This window comes from Xyrauchen texanus, chromosome 6 (genome assembly GCF_025860055.1).
Source record: "Xyrauchen texanus isolate HMW12.3.18 chromosome 6, RBS_HiC_50CHRs, whole genome shotgun sequence".
NCBI lineage: Eukaryota > Metazoa > Chordata > Actinopteri > Cypriniformes > Catostomidae > Xyrauchen > Xyrauchen texanus.
Window position 1 is genome coordinate 37,697,719 of NC_068281.1, and position 21,646 is coordinate 37,719,364.

Genomic DNA, 21,646 nt, shown 5'->3' on the forward strand with positions numbered 1-21,646 from the left:
CTTAGGGCCTATGTGGAAAAGTCGGTGCGGTGGTGAATCCAGCCTATGTGGGGAACATACAGCACGGCAACCGAGGCAGCCGTGACTGCCTAAGGGAAGTACGGGAGTCCACTCGCCAGAGGGGACAGAACCGTGGCGTTACACACAAGGGGAGTCCGAAGGTGGCCTTACCTGTGGAGCACCTATACCAGTGCAGGGTAGCTTGCGGTACCCACAGTGGCTTGGGTCGGCGAGTTCCTCCATTGAACTGCGACCCACGAGGGCTAGGGAGGAATCAACCAGTGTCCCAAACCTGAGATCTCCTGGGAATGAAGGCGCACTGTTTCCCCTGGTTAGGGGGAAGGGCGCTAGATGCAAGCGATTCACCCGGTCAGATCGTGGGCATGCCACCGAAGTTCTACGGGCTCGGTACCTGAGAGAACACGGACGATACTGACTCAACTCGGAGATTGTAGAATCTCGCGAAAGTGTTCGGTGTTGCCCAGCCCGCTGCTCTACAAATGTCTGCTAGGGCAGTGCCCCTAGCCAGTGCCCATGAGGACGCTAACACTCCTGGTGGAGTGGGCTCGGACCCGCAAAGGGGGCACGGCCTGGGTGTGATAAGCCAGGAAATGGCGTCGACAACCCAGTGGGCGTAGTCTCTGCTTGGAGACAGCATTCCCTTTCTGCTGTCCCCCAAAGCAGACGAAGAGCTGCTCAGAGCGCCTAGTGCTCTGTGTGCGGTCCAGGTAGATACGTAAGGCACGCACTGGACACAGCAGTGAAAGGGCTGGATCTGCCTCCTCCCGGGCAGCACTTGCAGGTTCACTACCTGATCCCTGAAGGGTGTGGTAGGAACCTTGGGCACATAGCCCGGTCTGCGGTCTTAGGATCACTGAACGTGTCTGCCGGACCGAACTCCAGGCAAGCGCCGCTAACAGAGAACGCATGCAGGTCCCCGACCTTCTTGATGGAAGCGAGCACGATCAGCAGGGCGGTCTTGAGAGAGAGGGCCCTGAGTCCAACTGAGTCAAGCTGCTCGAAGGGGGTCTCTGGAGTCCCGTAAGGACGACCGAGAGATCCCAGGAGGGGAACAGGTTAGGCCGGGAGGGAGCTATCCTCCGGGCACCTTTTAGGAACCTGACAATTAAGTCGTGGCTTACCAAGAGACTTTCCGTCTACCGTGTTGTGGTGGGCCGCAATAGCGCGACATACACCTTGAGGGTGGAGGGGACAGCCTCCTCTCCAGCCTCTCCTGAAGAAACACGAGCACTGACCTAACTGCGCACTTCTGCGGGTCTTCGGCTCGGGAAGAACACCAGTCCATGAACAGACGCCACTTTAGGGCGTAAAGATGCCTGGTAGAGGGGGCTCTGGCTTGATTGATTATATCTACGACGGCAGATGGTAGTCCGGCTAGATCTTCCGCGATCCCGGCCCAGGGGCCAGACGTGGAGGTTCCAGAGGTCTGGGTGCGGTGCCAGAGTGCCCGCCCGAGAAAGAAGGTCCTTCCTCAGGGGAATTCGCCAGGGAGGGGCTGTCGTGAGGAGTGTGAGGTCCGAAAACCAAGTCCGGGTAGGCCAGTAGGGGGCTACCAGAGTGACTTGCTCCTCGTCCTCCCTGACCTTGCATAGCAACTGTGCAAGAAGGCTCACTGGGGGAAATGCGTACTTGCGCAGCCCCGTGAGACAGCTGTGTGCCAGCGCATCTGCCCCGAGGGGAGCCTCTGTCCGGGCATACCAGACCGGGCAGTGGGAGGTTTCTTGGGAGGCAAACAGGTCTACCTGGGCCTTGCCGAACCGGTCTCAAATCAGCTGGACCAACTGGGGGTGGAGTCTCCACTCTCCGCCGGGCAAGCTTTGTCTTGACAGCGCGTCCGCCATCACATTGAGGTTGCCGGGGATGTGAGTGGCGCGCAGTGACTCCAGTCGCTGCTGACTCCATAGGAGGAGACGACGGGCGAGCTGTGACATGTGGAGGGAGCGTACTCCGCCTTGGCGGTTTATGTAGGCTACGACCGTGGTGCTGTCTGTCCTGACTACGACGTGTTTGTGCCGAATTAATGGAAGAAACTTCTGCAGGCCCAGAAAAACAGCCAGCAACTCTAGGCAGTTGATGTGCCAGCGCAGCGGGCCTGGGTTCCACCGGCCTGCGGCTGCGTGCCCGTTGCACACGGTGCCCCAACCCAATTTGGAGGCGTCGGTCGTGACCAGAACGCGTCGGGACACCTGCTGCAAGGGTACTCCAGCCCTTAGAAAGCAAAGGTCTGTCCAGGGTTTGAAGGTCTGGCGGCAGGCAGAGGTAACTTTTACGCTAGCGTGTCGCGGCGCCATGCTCGCCTTGGGACTCGAAGTCCGAGCCAGTGCTGAAGTGGTCTCATATGCATCAACCCCAGCGGTGCGGCCGCCGCAGAGGATGCCATATGCCCCAGGAGCTGTTGGAAACGTTTTAGCGGGACCACGGCGCCTGGCTTGAAGGAAGCGAGGCATTTCAGCACTGACTGAGCATGCTCGTTGGACAGACGTGCTGTCATTAAGACTGAGTCTAACTCCAGACCGAGAAAAGAGATGCTCTGGACTGGGGAGAGCTTGCTCTTTTCCCAGTTGACCTGAAGCCCCAAACGGCTGAGGTGCCTGAGCACCTGGTCTCTGTGTGCGATAGTAACTCTCGAGAGTGAGCCAGTATGAGCCAGTCGTCGAGGTAATTGAGTATGCGTATGCCGGCTACCGGAGCGGGCAAGAGCTGCCTCTGCGACTTTCGTGAAGACGCGAGGGACAGAGACAGGCCGAAGGGGAGGACTTTGTACTGATACGCCTGACCGTCGAACGCGAACCGTAGGGAAGGGTCGATGTCAAGGGCAAATTGAGACGTGGAAGTACGCGCCCTTCAGGTCTACCGCTGTGAACCATTCTAGATGCCGGACGCCAGATAGAATTTGTTTCTGGGTGAGCATTTTGAACGGGAGTTTGGACAAGGTCCGATTGAAAACTCGCGAGGTCCAAGATCGGTCGTAAACGCCGCCTTTCTTGGGTACAACAAAGTAAGGGCTGTAGAAACCCTTCTTCGTTTCGGTTGGAGGGACAGGCTCTATCGCGTCCTTTAATAGAAGGGAGGCGATTTCTTCACGCAGGGAATGGGCATGTTGGCCGTGTACTGCGGAAAAATGTACGCCCACGAAGGGGGCGGAGACCTGGCAAACTGAATTGGCGTAACCGAAGTCGAATGGTCCGGTGCAGCCAGCGTGACGGGTTGGGCAGTGAAAGCCACGCCTCTAAACTCCGTGCTAGGGGCACCAAAGGGACGGGTTTTTGGACGCATCCGGTGGGGCTTCACAGCGGGCGGAACAGGTAACGTGGCGCCGGGAGGCAACGTGGCGTCCCGAGGCTCTGGTGCTGAGAATTAACTCAAAGCACTTACCTTGCTCCGCGCACCCGGCAGGGGGCGGGTTCATGACTGAGGAGGAGGTCTGATGCTGGCGTCCTCTGGACTAGTCTGAACCGTCCGGCCGGGGAACAGTCATGGGGCTGAAGGCGGGGACACCGCGTCCATGGAGCCGGGACTGTTGAGGCCTGAAAGCAGAGTGCCGTGAAAACGGCATTTGCGGGCCATATGCCCCAGAGACAAAGGAAATAGCTCTTTTATTGAGAATTTGGGTACCGCAGCCCCTGTTAAGGGGTGCGGCAAATGAAAAAACAAAGGATTCTCCTCCCGCCCTCCACCGGGGACTGGAGCGGTCTTACCACCTCCGGAGCTAACTTCTTGGACTCTGGGTGCGTTGTCTCAGGAGCGCCTGGGAGCCTTCCGGGTCCTCGAGGGGGTCCATGAGACAGGGGGCGTGCGCTTCCCGTGGTTTGCTCGACGCTGGGGCTGAGAGCTGGGCCCGGGTTGAGGCGGAGCAGGAGCTTGTCTTCTGGCCGCGGGAGGATGCCCTCGGCGAGCAGACGGGGCATGGGCCGTGGCGGCAGTCTTGCGGCGAGGCATGATGTGACAGATGGCCTCCGTCTGCTTCTTTACCGTGGAGAACTGCTGGGCAAAGTCCTCGACGGTGTCGCCGAAGAGGCCGAACTGGGAGACAGGGGCGTTGATGAGCGAGTCTTGTCGGCTTCACGCATCTCGACCATGTTCAGTCACAGTTGACGTTCCTGGACCACTAGCGTGGCCATCGCCTGCCCGAGCGCTTGCGCTGTGACCTTCGCCGCCTCAGGGCGAGGTCGGTCGCTGAGCGCAGTTCCTGCAGCGTGTCAGGATCAGGGCCACCCCCGTGCATGTTGCGAAGTGCCTTGGCTTGGTGGACCTGCAGGAGAGCCATGGCATGCAGGGCGGAAGCGGCGCGTCCGGTGGCGCTGTAGGCCTTCGCTGTCAGCGAGGAGGTTGCTCTACAGGTCCGGAAGGGAGTACGGGCGACCTCGCCAGGTGGTAGGGGTACCGGGCATAGATGGATCGCAACCGCCCTATCCACCTGGGGAATCGCCAGCGTACCGTGGCGCGCCCGCCGTCGAGGGTGGCGAGGGCGGACGAGCCTGTGGCGGTATGACGAGTGGAGAGGGGTGCTCTCCACGAAGACGCCAGCTCGTCATGCACTTCCGGAAAAACGGAACCGGGGGCGAGGCTGTGAGCAGCGCGCAGACCCCAGGAACCAGTCATCCAGCCGTGATGGCTGTGGGGAGGATGGAGGGTTCCAATCCAAGCCCACGCTGTTGGCTGCCCGGGAAAGCATGTCGGACATCTGTGCGTCAGCCTCAGCCTGGGCGTGCAAGCCCGAAGGCGGCAGCCCAGGGGAGTCCTCTGCATCAGATGCCGCGCCCTCCGATGTCGCGGCGAGCTGTGTGCCAGCGCATCTGCCCCGAGGGGAGCCTCTGTCCGGGCATACCAGACCGGGCAGTGGGAGGTTTCTTGGGAGGCAAACAGGTCTACCTGGGCCTTGCCGAACCGGTCTCAAATCAGCTGGACCAACTGGGGGTGGAGTCTCCACTCTCCGCCGGGCAAGCTTTGTCTTGACAGCACGTCCGCCATCACATTGAGGTTGCCGGGGATGTGAGTGGCGCGCAGTGACTCCAGTCGCTGCTGACTCCATAGGAGTCATAGGAGACGACGGGCGAGCTGTGACATGTGGAGGGAGCGTACTCCGCCTTGGCGGTTTATGTAGGCTACGACCGTGGTGCTGTCTGTCCTGACTACGACGTGTTTGTGCCGAATTAATGGAAGAAACTTCTGCAGGCCCAGAAAAACAGCCAGCAACTCTAGGCAGTTGATGTGCCAGCGCAGCGGGCCTGGGTTCCACCGGCCTGCGGCTGCGTGCCCGTTGCACACGGTGCCCCAACCCAATTTGGAGGCGTCGGTCGTGACCAGAACGCATCGGGACACCTGCTGCAAGGGTACTCCAGCCCTTAGAAAGCAAAGGTCTGTCCAAGGTTTGAAGGTCTGGCGGCAGGCAGAGGTAACTTTTACGTTGTGCGTGCCGCGGCGCCATGCTCGTCTTGGGACTCGAGTCCGGGAGCCAGTGCTGAAGTGGTCTCATATGCATCAACCCCAGCGGTGCGGCCGCCGCAGAGGATGCCATATGCCCCAGGAGCTGTTGGAAACGTTTTAGCGGGACCACGGCGCCTGGCTTGAAGGAAGCGAGGCATTTCAGCACTGACTGAGCATGCTCGTTGGACAGACGTGCTGTCATTAAGACTGAGTCTAACTCCAGACCGAGAAAAGAGATGCTCTGGACTGGGGAGAGCTTGCTCTTTTCCCAGTTGACCTGAAGCCCCAAACGGCTGAGGTGCCTGAGCACCTGGTCTCTGTGTGCGCATAGTAACTCTCGAGAGTGAGCCAGTATGAGCCAGTCGTCGAGGTAATTGAGTATGCGTATGCCGGCTACTCGGAGCGGGGCAAGAGCTGCCTCTGCGACTTTCGTGAAGACGCCGAGGGACAGAGACAGGCCGAAGGGGAGGACTTTGTACTGATACGCCTGACCGTCGAACGCGAACCGTAGGAAGGGTCGATGTCAAGGGCAAATTGAGACGTGGAAGTACGCGTCCTTCAGGTCTACCGCTGTGAACCAATCTAGATGCCGGACGCCAGATAGAATTTGTTTCTGGGTGAGCATTTTGAACGGGAGTTTGGACAAGGTCCGATTGAAAACTCGCGAGGTCCAAGATCGGTCGTAAACGCCGCCTTTCTTGGGTACAACAAAGTAAGGGCTGTAGAAACCCTTCTTCGTTTCGGTTGGAGGGACAGGCTCTATCGCGTCCTTTAATAGAAGGGAGGCAATTTCTTCGCGCAGGGAATGGGCATGTTGGCCGTGTACTGCGGAAAAATGTACACCCACGAAGGGGGCGGAGACCTGGCAAACTGAATTGCGTGAATCGAAGTCGAATGGTCCGTGCAGCCAGCGTGACGGGTTGGGCAGTGAAAGCCACGCCTGTAAACTCCGTGCTAGGGGCACCAAAGGGACGGGTTTTTGGACGCACCTGGCGGGCTTCACAGCGGTGCGGAACAGGTAACGTGGCGCCGGGAGGCAACGTGGCGCCCCGAGGCTCTGGTGCTGAGAATTAACTCAAAGCACTTACCTTGCTCACGCGACCCGGCAGGGGCGGGTTCGTGACTGAGGAGGAGGTCTGATGCTGGCGCCCTCTGGACTAGTCTGAACCGTCCGGCCGGGAACAGTCATGGGGCTGAAGGCGGGGACACCGCGCCCATGGAGCCGGGACTGTTGAGGCCTGAAAGCAGAGTGCCGTGAGAACGGCATTTGCGGGCCATATGCCCCAGAGACAAAGGAAATAGCTCTTTATTGAGAATTTGGGTACCGCAGCCCCTGTTAAGGGGTGCGCAAATGAAAAACAAAGGATTCTCCTCCCGGCCCTCCACCGGGGGACTGAGCGGTCTTACCACCTCCGGAGCTAACTTCTGGACTCTGGGTGCGTTGTCTCAGGAGCGCCTGGGAGCCTTCCGGGTCCTCGAGGGGGTCCATGAGACAGGGGGCGTGCGCTTCCCGCGGTTTGCTCGACGCTGGGGCTGAGAGCTGGGCCGGGTTGAGGCGGAGCAGGAGCTTGTCTTCTGGCCGCGGGAGGATGCCCTCGGTGAGCAGACGGGGCATGGGCCGTGGCGGCAGTCTTGCGGCGAGGCATGATGTGACAGATGGCCTCCGTCTGCTTCTTTACCGTGGAGAACTGCTGGGCAAAGTCCTCGACGGTGTCGCCGAAGAGGCCGAACTGGGAGACAGGGGCGTTGATGAGCGAGTCTTGTCGGCTTCACGCATCTCGACCATGTTCAGTCACAGTTGACGTTCCTGGACCACTAGCGTGGCCATCGCCTGCCCGAGCGCTTGCGCTGTGACCTTCGTCGCTCTCAGGGCGAGGTCGGTCGCTGAGCGCAGTTGCTGCAGCGTGTCAGGATCAGGGCCACCCCGTGCATGTTGCGAAGTGCCTTGGCTTGGTGGACCTGCAGGAGAGCCATGGCATGCAGGGCGGAAGCGGCGCGTCCGGTGGCGCTGTAGGCCTTCGCTGTCAGCGAGGAGGTTGCTCTACAGGTCCGGAAGGGAGTACGGGCGACCTCGCCAGGTGGTAGGGGTACCGGGCATAGATGGATCGCAACCGCCCTATCCACCTGGGGAATCGCCACGTACCTGTGGCGCGCCCGCCGCCGAGGGTGGCGAGGGCGGACGAGCCTGTGGCGGTATGACGAGTGGAGAGGGGTGCTCTCCACGAAGACGTCAGCTCGTCATGCACTTCCGGAAAAACGGAACCGGGGCGAGGCTGTGAGCAGCGCGCAGACCCCAGGAACCAGTCATCCAGCCGTGATGGCTGTGGGGAGGATGGAGGGTTCCAATCCAAGCCCACGCTGTTGGCTGCCCGGAAAGCATGTCGGACATCTGTGCGTCAGCCTCAGCCTGGGCGTGCAAGCCCGGCGGCAGCCCAGGGGAGTCCTCTGCATCAGATGCCGCGCCCTCCGATGTCGCGGGCGAGCTCATCGGCTTCCATCGCAAGAGGGTCGGCTGACTGGCTGTGAGGCGAAGCCGCCGCCTCGAGCACGGATGGGAATCAACGAGCGTGCTGGGGCGCTGGTGGTCCGAGGGGCGTACTCGGCACAGCTGCACCCGCAGCCATCCCCAAATCGCCTCCATCGCCAGCCGCATCGCCCTCAATCCCGTGGGAAGAAGGAGCAATACGGGTGCGGCTGGAGTGGCTTGCTCACAGTTGTAAGCAAGCCGCGACCGCAACGTTGTCATGGTCATGTTCTCGCAGTGAGAACATGAACCATCCACAAACGCAGCCTCGGTGTGATCGCTACCCAGACACACGGAGAGCACTCTACCGCATCCAGAAACAACACAGGGGCGGAAGGGCATCTTTATAAAGACGCGTCCTTAAAAGGACGTTCAACGCCGCTGTGTTTTGCTCTTTTAGAGTAAATTACTCTTTTAAATAAAATCACTCTTTTAGGGCAAAAACTCGTGAGAGTTTTTAAATCTGCACTGTCGATGCGCCCAGGGGCAGGAATGCACAGCCGTGCAAACAGGAGAAAGCCGCTGTTGTGCGCCGTGGAATCCAACAGTTATGCAGCAGAGGGATGACAGGAACTCGGTGTGTAGTATGCAGCAGTTGCAGACACGCACCATCGGCTCGAAGAAATTTTCTGAATGAACTCCCGTGATTTGTGCCGCTTAAATACCCGTATGTCCGGGGGCGGGACATGCAAATACTGGTTGCCAACTCTCATTGGCCTTTTTTCATAGTTCAGAGGTGAATATCAGCGCTCAAGAGAGACCCCTAGTGTCGCTTCTCTGACACAACGTGGAGAGAGCGACAGAAGGGGAACTCAAACTTCCTATCCAGTCCAAAAAGAGCATTTATTGTCTCCACCCTTTAAAAAAAGACTCGTTTTGAAATCGGCTACATTGAGACGTCACAGTGTTGTGTCATTTGATTAGTCCCCGCCTCCACAACATACTGTATGTAATTATCGCAGTGAGTTGACAGAGAGAGAAAGCGGCTGGGGTACTGCAACTCTGAAAGTGGTATTATTGTAACTGCAGTTTGCTTTTTACCAGTAAAAAGAGTAAAGTTATGTCCCCATACATTGTGATACATCCTGATTGTGAAAAAAGTGCTTCAATGCCTTCTGAAGCATCCCAACATGAACGTGTCAATGTGGGATTATAAATTCATCAAATTCATGGATAAATTGTTTTGAGAACCAAGGATTCAGGTTATGGAAAGAAACTTGTAGTGAAAGATGCAGTGGCAACTATACTGGACATGACAGTAATGCCGGTGAATAACAAGTGTATCTAATATTTCGTCTGCTCATGTTTGTTTGATATTTAAGGACTTGTATAATCCGCCATTTTTAATCGCAATATAAACCATGATCATGACTCCAATGGGTAGCGGATTGTGCTTATTACATGGTCATTTACCAAAGAAATACAAACTTTACAAAATATTCATGTGAGATTAAATTATTTAAATATGACAGAAGAACGTGGAGCGCAAAGAAAAACAATTGATAAAATACAATATATGATAGTAAGACTGACTGCTTTCTCATCTGTCTTGTATTAGCCATGATGTCCCGCATTTTGGCCAACACCAGCAAATTCGAGGCTCAATGTTTATTCGCTAGCCAGCGAACATCGCTTATTTCCTGACACGGGACGCGTATTGAAGCCAGGAGATCAAACTGGGGAATCCTCAGCCCAACTGCCCCTTAGAACACTCTCCCTACAGCTTAATGCACATTTATTAAGTCTTCACATTCTCAGCTTGTGTTCGACCAGACTGTTTTCACTGTTTAAATAGCATTATTTTATCACCAAATATTGTATGTCTGATAAGTATTGGGAGAAACAGTGTGACGATTTTGTTGAGTTTTCTATTTTTATTTCTGTCGAACAACTGTTGTAATTTGATGTGTGCTTTACATAAATTGGGACATACTGTATATCTATCAATGATTGCCTGGACTAAGTGCATTTAGGTGACGTTATAAATTGCTTGGAAGTTTTCATTCTTGCAAAATACAGTTCCACATCTGTAATGGAAGGAGGGCATTTGCTCTTCAATGATGTTAGAAAACTGAGCATTTCAAATTGAGGGCCAAAGACAGGGTAGAAAAAGGTCATGTAATACTACATTATGAATATTTTAGTGCAAAAAACTTGACTAACATTATACGCGAACCCCATAGAAGAAAATTAAATGATGTATGCAATGACTACTTTAATTTCAGTGACGTGGAAATAAACCAGATAGAGCTGCAACAACTAACCGATAAAATTGATAATAAAAACCCTTTAATGAACTGTATTTTTTGTTAAATTTTACCAGTAAATGAAAGGAACTGTTTTGCATATTTTCTGAAAGTAATAATAATAATAATAATAAATTCAAACTTAACTTTTCATGATTCAGGCATTGTTTAAAGTTTTGTGAGAGTATAGAATTGTGAATTTAGTACTGTAAATCAAACCAAATCATTAATCCATTCATCATTTCTGTTTTTTCAAATCAAATTTTCAATACAATACATGAAATAACATTATTTTTTTCCGATTAATTGAAGAAATAATAGAATATTCATAGATTAACAAAATAATTGTTAGTTGCAGCCCTAAAGACAAACAACATTTTGACTTCTAAAGCTAATTTTTGTATCATCTAATCAATGCTTTACTTGTCTTGATTTGTATAAAAACTCAATTTACATGGAAGAGATATGATTTATTGCTTGTTCTCTTTTTTGCATCACACACTGGACACAAACTTCCCATCACTGGATTTCAGACGCATTCTTGCCCTCCTTTTTTTCCATCCGTCTCTCTCTCTCTCTCTCTCTCTCTGTCTCTCTCTCTGTTTCTTTCACTCTTCATTAGTACCATTCTATCTAAATTAATACAATGACCAGTGCCTCCTTACAGATGGCACAAGTTGTTGAAAACAGTTATTTGTGGGTAGTGAGTCACTGAATACCAGTGAATATGCAGATCATCCCCATATTGCTGTTAACATCAAATTGTTCCAATTTCAGCTAAATGAAATCAAACGCGTCATGCTTCCATCTGCACAGAGGCACACTCATCATAGACATAAACATCTCTCATTATTAGTGTTTGCTAAGTCAAGCACCACTAGTTCTATTGCTAGGTTTAGAAATTTGAATAGGATTAGGAATTTGAAGAACCCCTTAACCCTAAATATTAAAATCTGGTACAATACTCATCCCAAACTGTTTGTGCTACAGACATGCATAATACCTAAAGTTGTCCGACTTGCTATTGCTATTGATTTTCTAAGTGATCAAAATTACGATTTTCATCTGTCAGACAATCAAACAGGTTAAATAATCTTACAGTCTACAGAGACTTTGTAGTGGGCTTTGCCCTGGAAAAGGTCCAAAGCCCAAAACAGCTTTTTCTAGGAGTTTTACACAGGCAAGCTTCACATGAATTTTCTTCATAAAATGTCAAAATCTAGTTGTTCAATCTTTTTAATAACATCGCATTACTTTGTTCCCTCACATTTAGACGGTTGCACACCTAGGCATTGATTATTCTGACTTTAGTATGATTGGAACAGAGTTATTTAGCAATAGAATTATTGCTGTTTTAAGGGGAAATAGAGGGTTGCTGATCTAATGTTCCTTTTACAAACACAGTCTGGGAATGAGTCAGATGCACAGCTTGATGTTGTGGGATGGCTGCCATTTGATTAGACACGTCCCTTTTGGCCCATGGCACACATTATCAGCACCAGAGTCCGTGGACAATTGGAAGCACAGAGGCAAATAAAATGATGCATCATTGCCGCAGTGGATCCTTCAGGTTTGCCGACAGGTCTTGTTGCAGTTTTATTTTGACTGCCGCCCACTGAAGGTCTGTGAGTGTTTGTAAGAACTCTCCATGTGGGAGGCAGTGCCAGCAGATCTCTGCTTATGATTTCTACAGCTTTAGACTGTTATCCACTCATTGTATGCTCAAATCAGTGAAGCAACCATGTCGCATAAGCAAACAAAGCCTTACAGCACTTTCACACTAGAGCTTTTGGTGTGGGCTTAAGATTGTTTGACATCAGAGTTCGGTTTGTTTGGTTGAATGTGTGTTTTTTTTCTTAGAACTTCCGTCTGATTGAAAAGTTGGTCTGAGGCATGGTTCATGTGAACTCTGGTATTATTCACAATTGGTATGAAAGTAATTTATCCTAACTAGTGCCCAACTGGTATATCGGTCGACCGATATTATCCTTTCACCTACAATATATTTTGTTATCGCCGTGTAGGTTTACCGATATGCGCAGATATAAAAACATTTTTCAGAACATATTATGCAGAAAACAATGCTATAGAATTGATATAAGTATAATGTTGTTTGTCCAGCAGAGCGTGCTCTGTCTTCACTGTTTAAAGAGCTGAGCTGACGGTGGTTCTGTAGATGGTGCGGTATTAAGTGATGTCTTCTCTGTAAGTTGCTAACTAGTTTGTAAAATACATACTGGAAAGTTCATAAACAATGACCCCATCATATATGACACCCTTTTCAGTATAACTAATATAACATTAACCCTGTCTCTGACAACCTATAGCTATAGTTTTTCATTGCAGTCAGTAATGTAGCAGATTGAATGGTAAACACCAGAGCATCTTTTTGCAGCTCAGCAGACAACAGTGCGGTGGTGGATAATTGAGTGTTGATTTCATGCTACGTTGTTACCTAGTTGGTGAGACGCAATGCTGGTCCATCTTTTACTCTCCATGACAATGAGCTTATAAGCTAACCATGTAGCTACTTTCATTGCTTGTCAGCTGAGTGGAAGCTAATGTGTGAACATGTATTCACCAAACTGTTTTGTTCAGGATTCACAGTTTGGTACCCCCTTCAACCGAACAATTCCAGTCATGGCATTTATAAAATGTCATATTTAAAAGTCTAATTTTCCACCGTTGAAAGTTTCCCCTGAGCTTGTATAGCAGAATACGGTGTAATACCGCTGCCGCTGTTTTTCTCTTGTCTCTGTAGGTGTAAATGCTTCTTGTTTTAAAACCTGCCCCTCATTTACTGGCAGTATTAATATAGTCAGCATTTGACTGATACTAAACATACAGTACTGATATTTATGTAGCTATTTATTTTATTTTAATTGTCAGCATTTTACTGATATTAAACATACAGTACTGATGTTTTTTAAGCTATTTATTTTACTTGAATTTATTCTTTATTTTAATGGTCAGAAATGGACTGATACTAAACATACAGTATTGATTTTTATTTAACTATTTATTGTATTTGTATTTATTCTTTATTTTGTCAGTGTTCATTTCTAGAATTTATTGACAATGTATAATAATAATGTCAAATATACTGTCATAAAAACATTTGTTTAAGAAAGCAGCCTTTAAGGACCTTTGCGTAGTCAAATCGCTGCAAAATCGGTGAACAATCAACATAGAAAAGGTCTGTTTTCATTCCAGTTCTGGTATTGGTCTCAAAAATCCCATATCGGTTGGGCCTAACACACGGAAGTGACTGATGGCATATTAAAACGTATTCATGATGGTAATTGTTGGGGAGTGAATAAAACTATAGTATAGACACTACTAACTTAACTTCATTTTGCTGTAGAGTGAAAATAGTTCAGCTTGTTCACAATAGTGTAGCGGTTTAGGCATTTCCAATCCAAGCATTGAAGCCCAACCAAACGTTACAGCACTTTTATGTCACAGTGTACAATAATCAAACGTGTTCACTTGAACTGACATCTCTCTTATATCCAACGCTTGGAAATCCAAAACATTTAAGTTAATCGGTTCGTTCAGACGGTTCATGTAAGTGAACCAGTTCAAATAAACTGTCACTGATTCACTTATAGGTAGCATTGGGAAATCCAATACATTTTGATAAATGTAAATTAACCAGCTTGCATAAATGTATTTGTTTAATATTTAATTAAGTATGTTACTTTTATATATTTTTATATAAAAAAATATATGATATTACTATATAATAGAAATGATATATAAATGTAGAATATATGTTTATATTCAAGTCGGCATGAAACGCAAGTTGCGACCAACTTTACTTCCATAGTGCAATGTATTTTCGAGTGGAGCAGCTTATCGAACATGAAACAAATGTAGGGCGGGGACTTGATTTTATCTATCGGTTGTTGATTGGATTGTGAAAAGTGGGCGTTGCATACCAGAGGGTAGGCAGATCTGAATGCTAGTTTGCAGTGGACTAAAAATGTAGTTTGAAAATGTGATAAAATAGGCAAGCTGCTTGTCGCAGCACAGAGTTTTATGAGTACAGAATTCTTAATGGGTGCAAAGTTCTATTCCAATATTCTTATAGAATATACATAGTCATTGATGTTTACTGTTTTGGTCCAGTAAATAAATATAACTCTCTCTTTCTCCATTTGTAGTGAAGAAGACATGTGCACCCTCAGAGTTTGCATGTGCGAACGGTCAGTGTGTTCCTGGGCGCTGGCAGTGTGATGGAGAACCAGAGTGTCCAGATGGATCAGATGAGGCAGACACCACCTGCAGTAAGTCACTTTAACTCATTAAAGCCATGTTATCACACACTTATTAGTATTATGTTTTTTTTATAACCATTTATGTAGTACTCACCATCGTGTTGATTCAAACTTGTTTGACTTTCGTTCTTCCGTGCAACACAAAAGGAGATATTTAGCAGTATCCTCAATGTGCTCTTTTCCATACAATGAAAGTGAAAGGAAGGAATACTGCTGGGCTCCAAAAATGACAAAAATTGCACATTGGATAAGCCATTAAGAATGCTGGTAAAGGTTTTCACATGCAATGCAAAATCGAAGTAATGGGCCCTTTTGGAAAGGAAAACCATTTAAGGTGTTATCAGAACCTTATTTTTTGGGTATAATCAATGTTAAAAAGTGTTTATTGACAGAATATAATGCATATTTTATATGAACTGCATTTATGGTGCTTTTTTACTGTTTTGGATCTTGACAGCCTATGGTCATTATGTTTTTGTTGAATGAAAAAGAAATGTGAATATTCTTCAAAATCTCCTTTTGAGTTTTAGAAAGAAAACATAGATGTTTGGAATGACTTGGGGGCAAATAAATGATGACAGACTTTTTCATTTTTGGGCCAAATTTTCCTTCAACGCTTAGGCTTGCCATTTAAACTACTGTATGTTTAATTGTCTATTTAAGATCTTCATTTTTAAAGCACTATAGACTGCTTATGATTTGCTTTTTTATTGAAACTCAGTCACTGGGTGGCCACCCAGTGTGTTTGTTGTACAGTAACAGGCTGGTGTTTGTCTGATTGTGATGAGGAGGAGGGCGTGACCGGGCCGTGAGAGTGAATCAGATGATCAGCGGGAGAGTGAGATAAATGGGGGCTGGAGATGCCAGTTCGAGAGTGAGAGAGACGCATGTGGCCGCGCTGCATGTGTGTGTTTGTTTTATATTGAGTTTTACCATTAAACTTTCCGTTGACTGTTCAGCCAGTTCCCGCCTCCTCCTTGCCCAACCTTTAACTGTTACACTGACCTTTGGTCTGTTTTTTTCAGTCCTCTTTGTGGGAAAATCTAATTTCACATGTTGTTGTATTATTCCAAGTATTCATAAAGGTATAGTTCACAGTGCTCACAGTCGTGTATGCTTGATGTACTCTTTAGTTTGTGTCTGTAATCTAAACTTCAGATCAGGCATCTACAATATGTGAGATTTAAGAGGCACATACTGTACACTCCTTTTTCTAAATACATTTATGGTTTGCTGTATGGACTTCAGGAGGAGAAATTCATGAAGGCAGCTCATATTGCAATTTAATTACATTTTCACATTATGATCTTGCACGTGCTCTTTTCTCATGAATGATTCAGTCAGCGTTCTCAGCCAGTTCATGTCTGAATGTTCAAGGGGAAAACATTAGGAAGAGACATCTACAAAATGGGTTATGCTAGATATTACATTAAACATAAATGAGACAATGACAAAATTCTTCCCCAACATAGAAATGTAACCAATATTCTACAGTACCAGCTGGTAAAATAGAGACATTGTTTTTTTTTTTTATAAAAAAAAAAATTGTAATTCTTGCACTGCTGGATTCTTTTGTATATTATATTGTGTGTCCATTGTGGCAGGGCGGTGGGCGGGGCCGGGTCGTGATCATACACACCCGTTCCCTTATCAGGCAAATTAAGCCTCCGAGAGGGATAAAGGCCGATAACAGACGGTGGTGAGACGCCAGTCTAAAGGGATCAATGGAAAGGAGGAGGCGAGAACCGGCTTGACAATATAAATAATAGTTTTAATGATAAACTTAAAAGACAAACACACACATGACGGACATGTCTGTAAACTATCTCTCTCTCCTCGCACCACCGTCTACCATCGGCCTTTATCCCTCTCGGAGGCTTAATTTGCCTGATAAGGGACCGGGTGTGAATGATCACGACCCTGCCCCGCCCTCCGCCCTGCCACATTCTTATTGCACTTTTAGCATGTTAGAATTTGTAGAAAAGACATCTTTAAAAGATACATAATGCGGATCGTTCTGACAATAAATTCTGATTGGATGAGCTGTGTATATATATAAATATAATAACAACAACCGTGAAAATATTTTACTCTGGTTTTGTTAAACAAGCACAATTTAAACACAAGAAACTACTTTCTTGGTAAATATATGTATATCACTTACAGTTAAAAGGGTTGTCCGACTCGTGGTTATCCGCCATTCTTTTAAATCCAACGTTTTAAACATGATGTCACCTCAGCTTCCGAGGGATTATGGGATCGTAAAGTGTGCATCCGCACTTCAGAATCTTGCTAGAAATAGTACATCATCTGGGTATTTCTCACTTACTCTTTATGAATACTGAAAATTTCGACATACTAATCCATTGAAATAATGTTTTTGGCTTGCGATGTAAAAGGGAAGTATGGCTATTCGGACGCAGCTTTTGTTTGTACTGTGTTCATGTCTCATCTTGTCAGAATTACTGTAACTTCAAAATGGCAACTTTGAGATTCTACTTGGAGATACTTGGACTCAGAACACAGTCTGTAACTACTAAAATTTGAATTACTGCCCCCAGTGGCTGAAGCTGGATGTGTTGCTAAAGGGTGTATGTGTATGCGTGATATCTAGTTTCTGGGTGAAGTGTCCACAGAGGGGCGCCAAAAGCGAGTCGTAATGCAAGTTGGTAATTGTAAATTATTTAATGCATATTTTCTTAACTTTACCCCCTAACCCCTACACTCTTAAAATGGAAGTCATTGATTATATGTGAAAGCAATGTGTGAATCAGTGATAATGTGTGAATGGCTATTGCTATTGGTCAGCAATGCTGAGTTGCACGTCAAAGTTTACCAATCTTGAACTGCACACGAAATTTGCAAAGGAAAAATGTTACTGCACACGGGTGTGACCGAGCCTTAAAGGGATAGTCCAACCCAAAATTCTCTCATTATTTACTCACCCTCATGATATCCCAGGTATGTATGACTTTTTCTTCACCTGAAAAAAATAAATGTGAATGGTGATCCGATTTTTGAAGCTCCAAAAATCACAGACAGTCACGATAATCGTCATACATATGACTCCAGCTGTTAAATGATATCTTCTAAAGCGACACAGTCACATTTGGTGTGAAAAATATATAAACTCTTATTCATGCTTCTTGTCAGAAGTGGTATGCAGTATGAAGTAATCGCATTGGCATATGAAATACACGAGAACTCACGCACGTGGGTCACAGCCGGAAGAGCAGCACTGTTTATAAGTTTGAAGGAGGAACGCTGTTCAGAAGCTTTGTTGGTTTTGGTTTTATCTGCTTCTTTACTCACAATGGTGCGTTTGTGTAAAGTACTTAAATGTGGTATTTTTCACACCAAATGTGATCGTATCACTTTAGAAGATGTTAATTTAACCACTGGAGTCCTATCGATATCGTTTATGCTGACTGTCTGTGATTTTTGCTGCTTCAAAAATCTAATCACCATCCACTTGCATTTTAAGGAGCTAATGAGCTAAGATATTTTTATTTTTTTCTTCAAATGTGTTCTGGTGAAGAAAGAAAGTCTTGCACACCTGGGATATCATGAGGGTGAGTAAATAATGAGATAATTCGAATTTTTGGTTGAACTATCCCTTTAAGACTTATGGCCCCTAAGTGTCGTATTGCTTTTTTACCTTGTTCAACCTCCACAGTATTCCACTTATTTAAATATTTTCAGTCGACTATGGGTGCGCAGTACATCTGGTTAAGATTTACTTAATCAAAACATACTTCAGAAGTATTAAAAATGAGTTTAGCCCATCAGGGCTCTTAGCTATTTTGATGAGTAAAAAAATAGACACTGATTGCCATTGATTTAATGTAGCCATAATGTGTATTTTATCACTGGCACAACACAAATGTGGCCCTGTTTCCATGACTACAGTAGGCCAGCTCTGATCAGATCCATTGGTGAAGAGCACAGCTGTGGACTAACAAATGTCATTTTAGACTGACTGCAGCTCAGAATATACAGTCTCCCTGAGGTATTTCTGCAATAACTTCAGCGGGAGGAGACAAATCATGGCAATTTATATTAGTTCTGCATGTGCCTGTTCGAGTGCAGATATTTATTCTGTTATCATGCCATTTATTTGTAACTAATTCATGACAAAATTTAGATGTGTGTGTACTCCATTCATCTGTATTATTCATTGCATGTGTAGGCTGCTTTGAAAATGAAGTGTGTGTGCTAATGGGATTTTTGTAATCTTAAGAAGCATCTTTAACAGAAATATCAGACAAAAGAGTGTCCTGATGCATTTAACTGCATGTATACTCAAGGGCCAATTCAGCAACGCTCCAGCTGTTCTAATGAATTCACCAAGTAAGGCTGTTTCTTGCTGTAAAACTATTAGATGATGTGTGAGATATAAGAACCAGTTTATTTGTAAGCCTGTTTGTTTGCACAAATGATTGTTTCTTGGACTGAGTAAAAACCCATGGCCAGTCCCCTTCACATGCTTAAAGGAACAGTTCACCCCAAAATGAAAATGTTCTCATAATTTACTCACCCTCATGCCATCCCAGATGTGTATGACTTTCTATCTTCATCAGAACACAAGCAAAGATTTTTTGTATAATTTCTCAGCTCTGTAGGTCCTTAGAGTGCAAGTGAATGGTGATCAGACCTTTGTAGCTCCAAAAATCACAGACAGTCGTGATATTGATCTATTTCTCACCCAATGCATATCACTTTAGAAGACATTAATTTAAGCATTGACCATATGGATTACTTTCACTATGATGTCTGTGCTTTTTGGAGCCTTAAAAGTTCTGATCACCATTAATTTGCTTTGTATGGACCTACAGAGCTGATCTTCATTTGTGTTCTGCAGAAAAAATAAAGTCATGCACATCTAGGATTGCATGAGGGTGAGTAAATAATGCAAGAATTATAATTTTTGGGTGAATTATCCCTGTATGTGTGTGTGTGGAGCGGATGGGGGGGCGGGGCCAAGCTGGAATGTCGCACGGCCGGTCCCCAATCGGCCTGATGAGGCGCGTGAGGGATAAAGGCGGCCGGTGACGATGGTTCGAGAGAGAGAGAATTACGGGCATATCTGTCGTGTGTGTGTTTATGTTTGTACTTTTGGTTTGAGTTTAATTAAATATAATTTATGTTGACAAGCCGGTTCTCGCCTCCTCCTTGCCCATCATTTAACTGTGTTACATTGTGCTATGTTTTTATATATATGTATTATTACCATTCTATTTATTAAATATTACAATGTGTTTTACTTTTCCAGCATATGCATGAGCAATGTACAGTACATGGTAAAAAGTGGTATCCTGTGATTGTTATCTTAAGGAGCTATTTCTATCTAATCTAACTCTTAAAATTATCTTTATCGGTGTACCTTAATGTGTTCATGTTGATTCAGAGATGATTGAGGAATATTCTGTGTTTAATACAGATTAAGTTGCATGTGTGGCATAATAGGGCTTTTCACACTGTGCTTAACCCCGGTTTATCTTCATTCTAAACCCTGCTTTTAACTCTGGGTAAAGCAACATTTCACACTTGTATTTTGAAAGGGGATTTCCACCGCTTTTTACCCTGGGTTATGAAACTCTGCTCCAGAGCAGGATTAGCACTGCATTTGTGGGGTTAACCCTGCGTTGCAGTGCCAAAGCAACAGACAACCAATCAAATAAAGCCTCAGTGCTTACTTCATTAAATATTCATGCACTTTGTACCATCGCTGAAACTTTCACTCACTGTTTACTTTCTCCGTCTGAGGGGAAACCGACAAAGTTTCAAACAGTGGTGGCTAACGCGATAACTGCCGTGATGCAGAAACAGTATTCCGTGTTTTTGTGGCATACTTCAGAAGACGAAAGACAAACAGAGATGATTTGTTTTGCAACATTTCAAAAAAGAGCAGAGCAGGGTAAAGTATGAACAGTGTGAAACATGAAACAGGACAACCCAGGATTCCGTTTACCCGGGGTATAGAATAAATCAGGGTTAATGATTTCAAGTATGAAAAGCCCTAATGTTGAATACCACAAAAGATTTCTACTCTTCCCAAATCATGGTTACAGTGAGGCGTTTACATTGAAAGTAAATGGGGCCAATTTTTGGAGCATTTAAAGTCAGAAATGTGAAGCTTATAATTTTATAAGTAATTTTACAAGTTGCTGTACACAATGGTATAAAATTAAGTCCAATCTACTTAACTTTATGACTTAATATTGATTGAGTAAATTTAACTTAAACATTTTAGTAACGGCAGTAACTTTCATACAAATATGATTCATGGTACTTGTTTAATTTTCACACGTTTAATCTTGTCCCACATGACATAGGCTGTGATACTTAATGTGTGCTCTGTAATCAATGAGGCAACACTATCTGACATTACTGGTGAGAGAATCAAGATTTAGATCTGTGCAGACAGAGCTCAACTCTTGGTTCACGAAACACGATGACGGTGACAATCAACAGATTTTTTTTATTACGAATGAGTAATTTTGAGTAGAAAATGACTTCAAACTGCACAAAACAAGAAATTACCTCATGTAACAACAAAATGTATGATATAAACGGTGTAAATAAACTTGTGAAACCATGCAAGCTCATTAATTATTCATGCCCAGTGCATGCTGGGAACACCAGTTCAAAAAGTTAAGTAAAAAATAAATAAATTGCATTAACCAGTAAAATTTTCTTAAATTAGCAAATACATTTGACAAGGTTTTCTACTTAAGGATTGACTCATAATGACACATTGTAAAGATAACAAACAATCATAAATAGTATTAAACTTCAAGCTAGAGCATTCATATTTAATGTTGTTTGAATTAATAATTTTAATAATATTTTAAAGTTCACACTTAAACTACATTATTTAATGTAGAAAGAACTTTATTTCGGCTATATTTACTTTATTTAATGTGTTAAATTTGTTACATTGTTTAAATCATAGATTTTTCAGTCGCTTTAGGTTTTACAGCATTACATCATGGCAATGAAGTTGTAAATTTGGATATAACTTTACACAGAAAAGGTTAGTAAGCAATTTTTATCTAACTGCTTTTAAATGGAAACCACAGTCAAACCTTCTTTCAAAGGAAAAATATTACTGGCTGAGAATGTGTGTGATCCCTACGTTCAAAATG

General features: G+C 45.9%; 1 protein-coding gene across 4 annotated transcripts in view; it reads left to right on the top strand.

The window, feature by feature from the left end:
- The window catches only part of LOC127645476 (low-density lipoprotein receptor-related protein 8-like), a 129,605-nt gene that overhangs the window by 28,486 nt on the left and 79,473 nt on the right, over positions 1 to 21,646 (top strand). For all 4 annotated transcript variants that reach the window (XM_052129107.1, XM_052129104.1, XM_052129106.1 and 1 more), the window contains exon 3: positions 14,385 to 14,507. In XM_052129107.1, coding sequence (XP_051985067.1) covers positions 14,385 to 14,507 — 123 coding nt within the window. The remainder of the gene's footprint in view (positions 1 to 14,384; positions 14,508 to 21,646) is intronic.